General features: G+C 40.2%; 1 protein-coding gene across 1 annotated transcript in view; it reads left to right on the top strand.

The window, feature by feature from the left end:
• adcy5 (adenylate cyclase 5) overlaps positions 1-14,057 on the top strand; it is a 75,114-nt gene extending 61,057 nt beyond the window's left edge. The window contains exons 13-21 of the mRNA XM_016669043.1: positions 6,961-7,077; positions 7,168-7,326; positions 8,418-8,602; positions 8,693-8,713; positions 8,970-9,102; positions 9,234-9,497; positions 9,746-9,950; positions 10,124-10,248; positions 11,451-14,057. Coding sequence (XP_016524529.1) covers positions 6,961-7,077; positions 7,168-7,326; positions 8,418-8,602; positions 8,693-8,713; positions 8,970-9,102; positions 9,234-9,497; positions 9,746-9,950; positions 10,124-10,248; positions 11,451-11,579 — 1,338 coding nt within the window. The 3' untranslated portion in view covers positions 11,580-14,057. The remainder of the gene's footprint in view (positions 1-6,960; positions 7,078-7,167; positions 7,327-8,417; positions 8,603-8,692; positions 8,714-8,969; positions 9,103-9,233; positions 9,498-9,745; positions 9,951-10,123; positions 10,249-11,450) is intronic.
• The last annotated feature ends 508 nt before the right edge of the window (positions 14,058-14,565 follow it).

Here is a 14,565-nt window from a genome sequence, read left to right as displayed (position 1 = left end):
ATGCTTTTACCATCATGAAACAGGAGAAAAACAGAAAAATAAATACGTAAAATAAAATAAAAATATATACGCAGAAGTTTCAAGAATTGATTTGTTCTTTCAGCAAGGATGTTTATACATTAAACCTCAGGGGGGCGCTAGAGATGCACCGGTTTTCCCAGGTAAAATTAAAATAGCAGACATGAAGTATGGTTTAGTATTATGGTGATTATTCATTTTTGACACTGTTTCTAGATTAATGTCGGTGGATGTTAGCCTGATTGACGCTAACCTGCTATTTGTGTGAATCGTAGGAGAGTTGAAGCTAAAATAAAAATGATCCATCCAAGTGATCACGTCTTTAAACGTATTTCTATATTTCTCCACATTCTTCACAAACATACTGACTGATAATTATGTAACAGCACTGATACCTGGCTAATAACAAAGTTTGTTCGAGAACTTTTATACTTATGTAGAACTTTTATTCACTAAACACAATTTGACTAGAGTATCTTGCGTCGAAATGCTGCTATATGTAAAATATTAATCGTCATCATTTTGTCATTGTACGTTTTCAGTATTTTAAAGTCCTTCTGACTTTGTAATTGAATAAATTAGAATATAAATGACAGGTTTGTTTCTTTCTATAACTCCATCCGCTTAGTAAAGTACATTATATAGATTAATTACTCACGTTTTACTTCTGTTGGTTATAATTTTCTGCTGACAGCTAATGAAAGAAAACACAACAATTAAGGTTTGGATATTACATCAGAACAAAAAGTAAACACATTTTAATGGGATTAATAAAATGTATGTTTGCTTAAAGGTTATTTTTGTAAAGGGACTTTCCATTTGGACAAATGAGCCTCATTTTAGATAATTGTTCAGAATTACTTTTACTCAAAGTGAAAAAAGGATGGCCTCTTTTTTAGCTTTATTAATAAGTCAGGCAGTACTCAAGTTAATAGTTGTTTTTTTTCTTTTTTCTTCCTGCTTTTCAGGGCTTTGAGGATCCCAAAGACAAGTGAGTAACAACTATGTCATTGTATGCAGTACTGGTCACATCTATTGGTTCTTCTGGTGAGAACGACTTTAAAGTTAAGCAAACTTGCCGACTAGTTTCTAAAATCTTTTGGGACCTTCAATTTGAGTACAGTTGTTCTGACAGGTGGGGATGATGCCCATTGAAGAAATGTCGATTCTTTGCTTATTTTTTAACCCCTTTGTGTTGCTTTGTCCACATCTCTACCAAATCCATTTATTTTAGTTCTCAGGCCGATAATGTCACGAATCTCAACAATGAACGTTTGGTCAAATTTATTGTTGTCAGTGTCTGTCTCACCTGACCGAGGCAAATGGCTCCAGATGAAGACCCAATTCAAGCTCAGCAAACTTAACATGTTTATGTTTGTGATGGTAGGACGTTTTCAGCATCACTCCCAACAGCGTAGTTTAGTTTTTAATGGTCGCTATGGAGCGTTGTTGATCTTTGAAGCTCGGCGTTCAATTTTGTTTAGTGCCAGCTTGCGATTCTAAGTTTCAGAGCTTCAGCTTGTGGCTTGAACTCAACCTATGAATGTAGTTTTGGACTGAGAGCACTTTGCTGTTGCAGTTTTTCTTTTTTTTTTTTGTTCTTGGTTCTGTGCGTGGTGCTAGACTAGAAGTCGCTGCTGAAACTATAAAACCAGACTCAGTCATTTGGTGTCCTTGGACTGCTATTATTCATCTATTCTGTGACGGACAGAAAAGATGCTTCCCTGGAGGGCTACGGCTCACCTAAATAGCAGTGTTTGCAATTTTCACAAAGTTTCTGTTTCATGTAGCCAAATTCGTTTTTATGAGCACAAGGTGCTGGAGTCTTTCCTCAGATATTGTCATTCACTGTCTACCTGCTCAGTAACGTTCTCCAGCGATGCGGCGCCAACCGTTTCAACCAGAGAATAAAGAGGAAAAAAACTCGTTTTTAAAGAAGTCCTTGTTCTTCCAAACCTTTGTTTTTCTTACTTTTTTCCCTTCAAATAAGCTTGGTGTAATTCTTAGTTTAGTTTGTAAATCATGCCAGGTTGAGTGATTTGTAAGGTAAGACAACCTGAATGTTTATCTCTCTGTTATTACACTGTATAATTACCCCGTGTAATGTTTTATTGTGATGTACAGTGTTGTTACACTGTTATTACACTTATAACATTGCAATAACAGTAATAACACTGGAGTAACACTGTACATCACATTACAAACATTACACAGGGTTATTACACTGTGTAATAATAGAGATCTTATTACATTGTTATTACACTGTTATAAGTGTAATAACAGAAACTGGTTATCTTAACGGGGCACTTTTATGTGATTTCCAGTCACATAGTGCCATTTTACAGCACAAGTTACCTCCAGTTATAAAAACACTTCAATATTTCACTTCCAATAAAACTGGATCAAACTGATTTTTTTTTTTATTAAGATGCATTTTCATCAATGTGTATTTTTTTATCTTTTTTTCTGCTGCATATCTAATCAGTGAACTGTAAAGTAATAAACCAGGCAGAGAAATTCTCGCAACCCTGACAAACATGGGGTGATTAGTCTTTTTGTTTTGGTCAGATGAAATAAAAACAAGAGGACAAACTTTTTTTTTTTGTTTTACCCCCCACTTTGTCCTCACTCCGTCTCATCTCGTTTTATTCAGGCATTTTATTTTCAGGAACACGCAGGAAAACCTGAACCCGGAGGACGAGGTGGACGAGTTCCTGGGCAGGGCCATCGACGCGCGCAGCATCGACCGCCTGCGCTCCGAACACGTCAAAAAGTTCCTGCTCACCTTCAGAGAACCTGACCTGGAAAAAAAGGTTAGGCCGCACACAAGACAAGCACGCTGCCCGGAGCATCGGCGGATAAACGGTTGTGACAGGCAATCTGCCGAGCGCAACAAAGAAAAAATAAATAAATAAATAAAAAGCTTTCTCCTTTCTGTGCCTGGAAGACGTCAAAGAAAAGGGAAAAACACAGAAAAGGGAGGTTACGTTTGGAAGTAGAGTACTGAAAGCAGGAACACGGCTTCAGACGGACAGAACAGGGGGAATTGCTGCATCAAGACAAAACATGTTACTGATTCAGTTTGACTGTTTCTGCTGCAGTCATGAAATACAAACACTGTTATTCTCACCTCTGCCATAAAGGATTACGCAGCTACTGCTAACAACAATAATTTAATGAAAACCATTTGAAAACTAAAGAAAGAACAAAAAGACAAAATAATAATCGACAAAAAATTAAAACAGATCAAAATCAAATATCCAATTGAAATGCATTTAAAGCCTTTCAGAGACAAAATATTAGCACTTCAAAATGGCAAATTACTCTTGTAGTTTAACATTTTATTATTAAGTCCCTTTACAATTATGGGCTACTAAATTAATAGCTAACTCGCATCGTTACTTAAACATTTGTAGCTTGACTCATAAGGCCAAAGAAAAGGTGTTTATCAAGTAATTATTGATTGTGTCTATTGACATTTATTGGGAAATCTTCTTTTTTTTTTTCCTTGAAGGACAGAGTCTAGTTACGTTGGTTGTCTGACATCCAGCTTGTTTTTTCCTGTTTCCAGTACTCCAGGCAGGTGGACACCAGGTTCGGTGCGTACGTGGCCTGCGCCACCCTCGTCTTTTTCTTCATCTGCTTCATCCAGATCGTCATTGTGCCAATGTGAGTCACACTGTCATGGTGGCAGATGCTCAGATGCTGGCCGCACGCAAGAGAAGGGAAATGTTTGGTTGATAAATGTGTAAAATCAACAATTTTAATACTATTAATTATTATTAGCTAAGACTGACATGAGACTGTTATAAACATGAATGACTCTTTATAGATGTTTATGATTGGTGTCATGAAGTATCATGCAGTAAATAATGACACTTTTAACACAGAGTTGCACTAAAAGTTGCATTAAAATTAAACGTGTCAACTTTGCATTAAAAGTGACATCATTTCATCATTTACCAAATGACACTTCATGACAACAGTTGTAAACATTCATAAAGACTCCATCATGTTCATGACAGATGTTGTTCATGCTTAATAAGACAGTCTTATGCACACCCCTTCAAATAAAGTGTTACCCAGAAATGTTTGCATTCCACCACATTTTTCCTTCCACTCAACTTTCCATTAGTTTGCTTGGATGGTCCCTCTGTGAACAGCCAGCTTCTTTACAGATGGCCTTTTATGGCTTACTCCTTACCTTTTATTGCCATAACACGACAAAAACGTTTTTTTTTTCATGTCTTTATTTATACTTATATATATTTTAGTATATTTGAATTTTCTGAAAAGCTGAATTTCAGGTTTTCATTACCTGCAAGTTATTATTAAAATGATCAGAAATAAACTGATGTAATGTAACTTTTGTGTTGAAATACTGAAAGAAATGAAGTTTTTAAGTTCATAGCTAAGGAGATGTACAACAATGATTTTTTTTTTTAGCAAATTAAATTATGATGCAACATTGTGTAGCAGCAAAAAACTCACTATAAATCATATCTACAGCATATCTCTTAATGTGTTGGTATTTTTGTTTCATGAGCATCTTTGCTTCCAGAGATTAAGAACAAAAGTTGTGGGGAAGCTGATTAAACACTAAACTCTTACTCCTGCTGCAGCTTCGTGGCTTAAGCTGTAAAACCTTGTAGAATCAGGTGAGCTTCTCTCCGCCAAAGGTTTTTCCTCAGATCCTCGGCTTACTGTCAGAGCCGTCCTGCTTTGACAGAATCGGGACACTCGACTGTAGGAAGAAAAAAAGTTTAGCCGCACTTTGGGCCACTTTGGCTTTTGTTTGTTTCGTAGGAAGCGGCTCAAGAAAACGACATCTTGCTCAGATAACCCAGTTCCTCCTAACCAATCAGAACCTAAACATAATCAGGCGGTGCAACAAAAACCTGACGTCTTGACGACGCAGGCCTGTTCTTACAGGGAGGATCCAAACCGTTTCCTCCTGCAAATAAGAAATTTATTTTACTCATCGTGTATCACACAGCTCAGTTATGGGTTTTCAACCAGCAGCTTGTCTATATTAACTAATCGTGTAAATAATAATCTGTTTCCTTTCTGCAGCTCCAATCTGATGATCGGCTTCTTCATCACGTGCTTCATCATCCTGGCAGGCGTCATGTTCATCTCAGCTGTATACTGCTGCTTTGGAGTGAGTAAAATCCACAACCAGTAGCTAAAATGTAAAATCTAATTATTATTTTTTAATTATTTTTGTTAATAAAAGACCTTTCTTAGTGTTGTATGATGGTTACAGACATTCAGCAGTGTTTACACTATGAAAATTAACCTTCGCTAGTTATTGAGAGCCTTTCTGAAAGACCCGAAGAGCCGCTGCAGGTTGCAGACCTCTGGCCTAAATGAACAGCAGACGGGTCTCCCAATGTCGTGGGAAAAAAGAAAAAAGTTTTTTCAAATAGCCTGTTACATCTCTGTCGGTATGAACCGACAGAGATGTAACAAAAAGTTGTTCAACTACCATGAAGGAGTGCTGTTGTTGGAACGACCTTGTGGTGTGTTCACTGGTCAGAAAACAGATTGGATTTTATTTTTTTAAACTGACGGCTCAGATCACCAGATGAATTATCGGTGGATCTCTCCTGCAGTAATGCTCCATTGCTAAATACCGTTAGCACCGATATAAATCTGCTCTCACTCCTATCAAAAGGATGTTTCAGTCGTTAACTTTACCATAGCTTTGTGTTCGTTGTTGTCTTTCAATCCACAAAGTAAGAAAGCTTCAATTGTATCATTTTGACACTGGATCTTCAGCATCAATCCCCCGCCCCCTTTTTTTAAACATCTGCTTCTGCAAACACTGCTCACAGTCTGATTCCGACATCCTCTAAAAGATGCGTTTATATTCCCACACACCCATTCCCGTGGCTCCTCTTTTTCGTCCTCCTCTGCTTGTTTTATTTTGCCCACAGTGTAGGCAGATCTGCTAGCGTGTCGTTCTTTAAAGAAAAAAAAAAAAAAGATCACAGCAGGGACACGTTTATGAATACATGTCTTCTGTGCTGTCTCCAAAATCACCAGGATCACAAGCCAATGGTTTTTCCTTCTTAAATTAGTTGCACTGTGTGTCTCTTTGAGTTGTGGAGATAAATACAAATAATGGATGAGTCTTTTGTCCAGTCCACTGCGGCTAATGACTCATAGCTACAAGATGTGCCTTAAATAGAAAGAAATGAGATGTGTTCAGTAGCAGGAGAGGTTCTGCTCCGAAGCACTAAAACGAGACATTGAGTAGAGCTGAAACAACTAATCAGATTAATCGCGATGGAATCGATTATCGAAGTAATCATCAAACTAATTTAGTGATCGATTAATCATTAACTGAAGGATAAAGACTAAAAAAAAAGTCAATTTGCTAAAAGAACAACATACTCAGAGGAATAATTAACCCAAAACTGCACAAAATGTATAAACATTTTGAATTTCAACAACCCAGAACTCCTGAAGAGGCGAGGTTTTAACTTCACCTGGTTCAAATTCTGTAGAAAAAGAAAAAAAACTCTTCGCTTGCTATCCTGTTATTGATCAGTTTATCCAAAAGTTAATCAAGAGATTATAGCTCTAAACTGTATTGATGTTAAATCAAGCAGAAAGGCCTGAACTTTTCACATGTTGATGCCAGAAGTTTTTGGGGCTTTTTGCTACAAGCGTTCACTAAAGGAACTACATTATTGCTTTTTACGCAATAAAATGTTGTTCTTATGTAAAAAATGTATCTGAATATAGGTGTATTTGCATATTTTAATTCTTTCTGACATGGTTTTAAAAAGGTTTGAGATTAAATGAAAAATCTGCAGAATGTGCCAATATTTTTAATCCAATTAATCGTTAAACAACCAAATAATCAGTAGCTTCAGCCCTAAGTCAGAATCTGAAGGTGAATAATTCATAAGTTCTATTTTGTTCACCCACCAGATCTTCCCCGCTCCTCTGCAGACTCTTTCCAAAAGCATCGTCCAGTCCCGACTCAACAGCACCTTAGTGGGTGTCTTCACCATCATCATCGTCTTCCTGTCTGCTTTCATCAACATTGTAAGCGATATGTACAGATTTCTTACCAAAGTCAGCGTTCGTGCGTGGTAAGTGACCCGAGTCCGCTCACTGACGGTCCGTTTGGCTCAGTTCACCTGCAGCAGTCACGACCTGCGGAGCTGCATCAAGTCGGAGCTCAACATCAGCCGGGACCTGGTGGACGCCTGCCACGCTGTCCTCCTCAACTACAACCTGGACGCACAGCACGGCGCCTGCGGAGGCGACGCCCTCATCTGCAGCTTCCCTGAGGTGTGTGTATGTCTGAGGCTAACTTTTATTTGATTTCCCCCCACTCTTCGGTAGATTGCTTTGTTTTCTGCAGTTTTATTTCACAAGATGTGGCAACAAGAATGGTCATTTGTGGTAATATGATTTGATTACGGCTTTATAAAGAAAAAAAAACTTTAACTAAAAGGCACAAAACACTGGAAGCACTGAGGACTTCTGGGCCATGTAGTTCTTTTGACTTTTGTTAAATGTAGGCTAATTAAAGGGCCAGCATTGTTAGTTTACCAGGCACATTGTATCATTTTAAAGCATAATAAGTACCTTTGTTGCCTTCAGTTGTTATAAAAATGTTGTACATATCAAATATTAAATAAAGTAAAAAAAATAAAAGAAATTTGACTTCATAATTTAACTCTGTCTCTTTAAGAAGCTCTTGGTGTTTCTGAAGCTTCCTCAGGAAGTCATCACAACATGGCTCCTCTGTTAGCCGTTTAGCAACGTTTTACCTGCATTTCACTGAAAAGTATCTCCTATAATGAGCTCAGCGGCCGTGCAGCTCCACCAGGTGTTTGCTAATTGCTGCTGGCTAGTCTGAAGGAGCTGAGTGGGGGAGTGAAGGCAGAGGGGAGCTTTGTTAGATGAAAGCTTGGAAACTGCAGCTCCAAGGAGGAGCTTCGTCCTCGAAGGTGGAGCTAGGTCCAACCAAGTGTTTTGAACAGCTGAATGGTTGCCATGGAGATTAAAGGATCTTTCAAACATGCATGAAAGAATCAAAGCAACACTTAATGTATGTTTTTGATGAGGGAATAACATTATGACATGTTGTAAAGCTCAAAAGTGTCAATTTTACGTAAAACTACCCCTTTTAAAAAATCTACAAAATGGCGGTCATCGTGACTTAATCTTTTAGCTTGCTCCTTTTCATCTTATACTGTCCCAGTCACATGATTAACTGTAAAGTTTATTCCCTGATTTGGGCAACACAGGCAGTAACTCAGGGCGCCATCAGGAAGGGGGCGGTCGTGTGTTACTTATTCAGCTGGAATCATACCATAGTCCAACGCCTTACACTGATCAACGCTCTAACGGTCCACATCTCCTCTCTCTCTCAGTACTTCACCTGCTGTGTGCTGCTCAGCCTGCTGGCCTGCTCCGTCTTCCTGCAGGTCAGCAGCATCGGGAAACTCTTCCTCATGCTCTTCATTGAGCTGCTCTACCTGCTCATCATGGAGGTGCCTAAAGTGAGCCTCTTTGACAACCAGGACCTGCTGGTTATGGCAAACGCCCTGAATTACACGTGAGCGTCTCCCTCACCGCCATCACCAAGTATGTGACCAAGTACAAACCTCACGTCTGATCAGCTCTTCTTCTGTTTCTCCTCTCGCAGCAAACCAGAGAACGGCACAAGGTGAGACCGACGGCAGGTTTCATCGCCGCTCCGTCATCTGTTAAACCGGCAGCGTCGTTAGTTGCCACGCTAATGAATCTAATAATGACCCGCTGGCAGCAGATGCTCGCACTAATGAGCCGAGATTTACAGAGCAGCTTGTTTGTGTCAGATTCCTCCTTGAAGTATTTACTAATTCTTGTGCAACACCTTCATCTGTGCTTATTGTTCTGCTGTTTCATTCATCAACCTGTTCGTGTGTGTGTGTGTGTCCCAGGTGTTTGGTGGACAACAAGGTTCCTCTGAAGATCATGACCCCCGTGGTGATCACTGTCTTCGTCCTCGCCCTTTACCTTCACGCCCAGCAGGTGGAGTCGACGGCCAGGCTGGACTTCCTCTGGAAGCTGCAGGTGGAGTCCGACAGTCTGCGTGTCATTTTCTGTTCTTCACTAAGAACATATGTTGTGATTTAATCCCACTTGCAGTCAGTCAAATTCAGATTATAATGTCAAATGTTGAACTTTGACCCTACCTCCTCCAGGCTACAGAGGAGAAGGAGGAGATGGAGGAGCTGCAGGCCTACAACCGACGCCTGCTCCACAACATCCTGCCCAAAGACGTGGCTGCTCACTTCCTGCAGCGCGAGCGGCGCAACGACGAGCTCTACTACCAGTCCTGCGAGTGCGTCGCTGTCATGTTCGCCTCCATCAGCAACTTCTCTGAGTTCTACGTGGAGCTGGAGGCCAACAACGAAGGGGTAGAGTGTCTGCGGCTGCTCAATGAGATCATCGCCGACTTTGATGAGGTAAGTACAGACGCTGCCGCGATCACGGTCTGTGGTTCTTACTGGCTTCTGTGAGTGGCTCGTCCATTAGCGTCAGTGGAGATTTCTCACTTAATGTTTCCCCAGCTGCATAAAGTCGCATCGGGATCTAAAAATCCCCTTCAGCTAAAGAGAAAAATGGAAATTCACAGCAATGTCCCTCTCCGGAACTTCTTTTTTCTTGTGGAGTGACATTGGAATATTTTTGACGTTCCTCCTGCCCTCCACAGATCATCAGCGAGGATCAGTTCCGTCAGCTGGAGAAGATCAAGACCATCGGCTCCACGTACATGGCGGCTTCCGGCCTCAACGACTCCACGTACGACAAGGCCGGCCGCTCGCACATCCGCGCCATGGCCGACTACGCCATGCGGATGATGGACCAGATGAAATACATCAACGAACACTCCTTCAACAACTTCAAAATGAAAATAGGTCAGTGAAAGAACATGCTGCAACCATGTTTATATCACTTTAGCAGGAGAAAGATACATACATGGAGAGTAAGAGATTTCTAGATTTTCCTAAACGTCAGTTTGGAATAACTTTCAGTGATAAAGGGAACAACACAATCGTTTATTTTGTAATGTATTCATCTGTTTTCACAGGTCTAAACATTGGCCCGGTGGTTGCTGGGGTGATAGGGGCCAGGAAGCCCCAGTACGACATTTGGGGGAACACGGTAAACGTAGCAAGCCGCATGGACAGCACAGGGGTCCCGGAGAGGATCCAGGTAACCAACTGAACAAACTCTGCGTGAAATTCCTTTAAAACTTCAAGTAAAAGTCCTTTATTGTTAAAATAATCCAGTATTTTCCTGCCAGAAAATGGCTTTGGACTGACTTTCTCAACTTAACTTACTAATTTGAGGCACCTGTTTGCTAACAAAAATGTTAGCTGTAGCAGCAAAAGACATGGCTGCAAATACAAATGGCAAAGCTGAAATATAATTTCCAACCCGTGGAAAAGATAGCAGAGCTAGGTTCTACAGGAATCAAGAAAAGCACCCATTTAGAAATTCCCATCAGGCGTTGATCTCACAGGTAATGAGTTTACAACGTATCAAAGAAAGTATTTCTAGCCTTTTATCATTTAAGAGAACTAAAGTCAAGAACATATAGAGAGATTTTCAATGCAGCTTTTATTAGTAATTAGCATTGTTAGCATGGTTAGCTCCATAGCAGATACAGCTCAAAATGAAACAAAGCATCTTTCTGTGATTTAATTAACCTTGTTGTTCTAAAACTGCTTTTTTTGAATTATGAATAAGATGTTCACCATTTTAAAGTTCACATTAAACAGACGACTTGTTTTTTTTTGTCAATGCCAACAGCAGGTTTCCTTAACAAGTGTCCATATGATTACAGTTTTAGAAAAAAAACATCTGTAATGACATGAAACACAAGTTTATACATAGTTTTTAAGATTAATATGTATATCATGTTTGTGTTTATCTACATTTTTAGATGTTTTAAAACTTCTAAATATGTAGATGTCTATTTCTTGGGTGGATTTTTTTCCGGTTAAGATAAACTTGGCTTGGTGTGTGTGTGCGTGCGTGTATGTACCAGGTTTTTATATCCTTATGGGAACCTATTTCTATCTACAACGTGGGATTATGGGGACCATTGCTCCTTGTGGGGACATTTTCTTGGTCCCCATGAGGGAAATTGTTGTTTTTGGGATAGTGGTTAGGTCTGTGATGGTTAGGTTTGGGGTAAAGGTTACGTTAAGGGTTAGTTAGGTATGTGATGGTTAGTGTTAGGGTTATGTTAAGGGTTAGGCTGTAGAAATTACTTGAAGTCAATGTGAAGTCCCCACAAGTGATGAAAACACGACTGTGTGTGTGTACTGACTTTATGTCTACCACATTTTCTCAAAAGTTGAAAGAACCAAAATGTGACGTTGAATCTGAAGCAAACTGTTTACACACAGGTGACGGCAGATCTGTACCAGGTGCTGAACTCCTACAGCTACACACTGGAATACCGAGGTGTCGTCACCGTCAAAGGCAAAGGAGAGATGATGACCTACTTTCTCACTGCCGGACCCCCCGGCAGTTAACCTTTACTGAGTGACAATCGGACATATGGGAGGTTGAGCACCTTCTCTCATAACGAGCCGGCTTACAGACCTCTGATAGCTTAGGGCAGATTGAGGGTTCTCCCCTCACAGCAGCGGACGGTCCTTGAACCGGTCGGCACGTCGAACGGAAGGAAGGATTCGTCCTTTTTTTTTTTTTTTTTCCCAGGAGGAGCTCACGGACAGCCAAGGGCACGTCTGCTTTTTGACCAAAGATGTCCAATCGGAGTGCAAAGACAGATTCGTCCAGCTCGGCCCTGACAAACACGAAAAGACGAGGATCCTGGAGGAAACTTGGCCGGTTGGGTTTTCCGAGGGGGTTCTTGGACAAAACCTGCGGGGCGATCTGAGCTACGTCGCCTCCTCTCCTGTTCTCTGCCTTTTTTTTTTTCCCAGCTGATTCTGAACACTATGTACATGTAAAACCCAGGAAGTTTTATGTGTATGTGGGTGACTTTATGTACTGTTTGTATGATATTTTGTTCCCGTTGCTATGGTACAGATGCAGATCTGTCAAGTGCGGACATAAAGCCAGCAGCACTGCAGTCCTCGCTTGTTAGTGCGTCCATCTCCCCGTCGATCAGCACCGGACGACCTGCGCGCTTCACAAAAGTATTCACACCCCTTGCACTTCCTCACGTTTTGTCACTTTGGAAAAGATTAAAGTTTATTTCTAAATGGATTTATGTAATAAACCAATACAGAGATGGGGATATATGTGAAATTTAACTAAAAGGATAGAGTTAAGGAAAACGTTTTTGCAAATATCTGAAGAGTGTGGAGTGCCCACGTCAATATTTTGTACAACCGCCAGCTGCAGACTTTTCATGAATTTCTCAACCAGCTTTGCAACTATAAACTCTAAAATGTTTTACCTCTTCCTTTTTCCAAAATGACCCAAGCTCATTTAGATTTGAATTAAGTTTTTCTGTAATTATTTCTATCATCATAGATTCTTTGTCAGTTTTACCATTAGCTTTGGGATGCTACATTTGTTGGAAGGAAACTTCAAGTCTTTTGATGCTTCTAAAAGGCTTACCTTCTTTCAACCCCATTTCTGCTGGAGATAAACGTCCCCACAGTATGACGCTGCCACCGCCTTGTTTCTTGATGGGGTGAGTGTGCCCAACGTGATACACTAGATGGCTTAACCGCCACACATGGCGTTTTGCATGTAGTTTAAAATGTAACAGCATCTTCAGCATCTTTGTCCGTCATGGGCTTCCGTATGGCTTATTCTCTTGCCGCTCTTCTTCATTTACAAGCAAGGGAACCATTTTTCTTTTAGAATAGAAACAATTTAGCAATTTCTATTTGCGCCCCAGTAAACTCCCATTGACATCTGATGTTGTAAAGTGACAAAACGTGAAAAGCCAGATGGGTATGAATACTTCTTTTTTGGTACTGTATGAGTTACTGCACACTGTTTGTCTCATAGGCGAGGGGATATAACTCCTATAGTATATGGATTATGTTTAATAGAAAAGTCCAACACAGTGTTTATATGAAGCTTCCCGTTAGCCTCTCACAAAGAATACATAGGCACGCCTGCAACACAAGGATGTCAGTAAAAAAAGAAAAAGCTTTTCTACTCCTAAAGAGGTTTTGTATTTTGACGTCAAAACACAGACCCTACGAGATATTTAAAGATTATATATTTTCTACATTCATATAATACAGAGCTATGTATAATCTACAGTGTGTCTCCACATGTGCAGACTGCAGAAACCCTCACTGGTGTTGCCTGATTCCCTCTCCCCTCCAGCTCTTTTCAACAAATCGAGCATACTTTCTTTTTTTTTATTATTAATCTGCAGGAAGTCGACTGCTGGCTGAATAGAAGCGACCGATGATCTCCCCTTTAATGTGTCTCAATGTCACAGCAGAGAGGAAAACGCAGTCGGAACGACTCACTAGATGGACCTAAAGGCGTCGGCCGCGGTGCTCAGACGCCATTTTGCACTCCGGTGCTTTCAGCCGTCCGCCCCTCCGCCTCGCGCACCGCTCCACCTGCAGGCCCTGATTGTTTGCTCGGTTAGGTGGTACGACACAATGAATGTCCAATGTTCTCCAATGAGGCCTTTCATGCGGACTCTAGAGCGACTACCAGGATGATGATCAGCCTGTTGACAGATTGAGCATGTGTGGGAAAATGTGCACTTTTTAAAATCTGCTGTTTATGTTTTTTGTTTGTTTTTCTCTCATCAAAGCAGTTTTTCTTTCAGTATTGCATCATTGCTCTGCATTGCTTTCTCTCACATAACTTTCACCCATTGCTTGGATGAGTCGGACTATAGTAATGTGAAATTCTTCAAACTTTCACCTGAGAATATGAAAATGGCACTTGGATGTGAAAATCTTCATCCTTTGATGTTTTTATTGCCGGTAAAGATCATGAATGCCCAAAACTTGCTAATATTTGTCAATAAATACAATGAAAGGGGGGAAATTGAATAAAAAGGAAAAAAATCTGTAATTTGTTAGCCGTAATCTAATTGTCAACAAACCGACCCGGAGCTGCAGCTTCGGCCAGACTAGATCTTTTCCCACACAAAAGCTGTGATACCAAACTTTTATTACTATAAATATGTTCTGTTCTCAGTGCATGTAAGCTAATGGTGAGAACTACACATTTCATTTAATCATGCAAATAATGATCAGCTTCTGAATTCTCTGTAATGGATTCAAAGTAAACAAAGACACTGACAGTAAAATATTGGCTGCTTATGGCCTTTTTACAGAACCTAATTTTAACAAATGTGCTACATTTAGTTCCCATTTTAAAATTAAACAGGCTTGACAGTTTTTCCACTTTAGACATTAACAGTTTGTACAAACATCCATAAATTGTACCCTGGTAATGTTTGAAAAATAATTTAATTTTATCTCTTTAAGAGCCCTTCAGGAAGTTTTCAGTGTTTGTCATGAGCAATGCCAAAAGAAAAGGCAGTAGCTAATAATACCAAGA

Source organism: Poecilia formosa, unplaced genomic scaffold, assembly GCF_000485575.1.
Source record: "Poecilia formosa unplaced genomic scaffold, Poecilia_formosa-5.1.2 Scaffold19, whole genome shotgun sequence".
NCBI lineage: Eukaryota > Metazoa > Chordata > Actinopteri > Cyprinodontiformes > Poeciliidae > Poecilia > Poecilia formosa.
The sequence above is the reverse complement of the archived record's forward strand: the minus strand, read 5'-3'. Positions and strand labels throughout refer to the sequence as shown.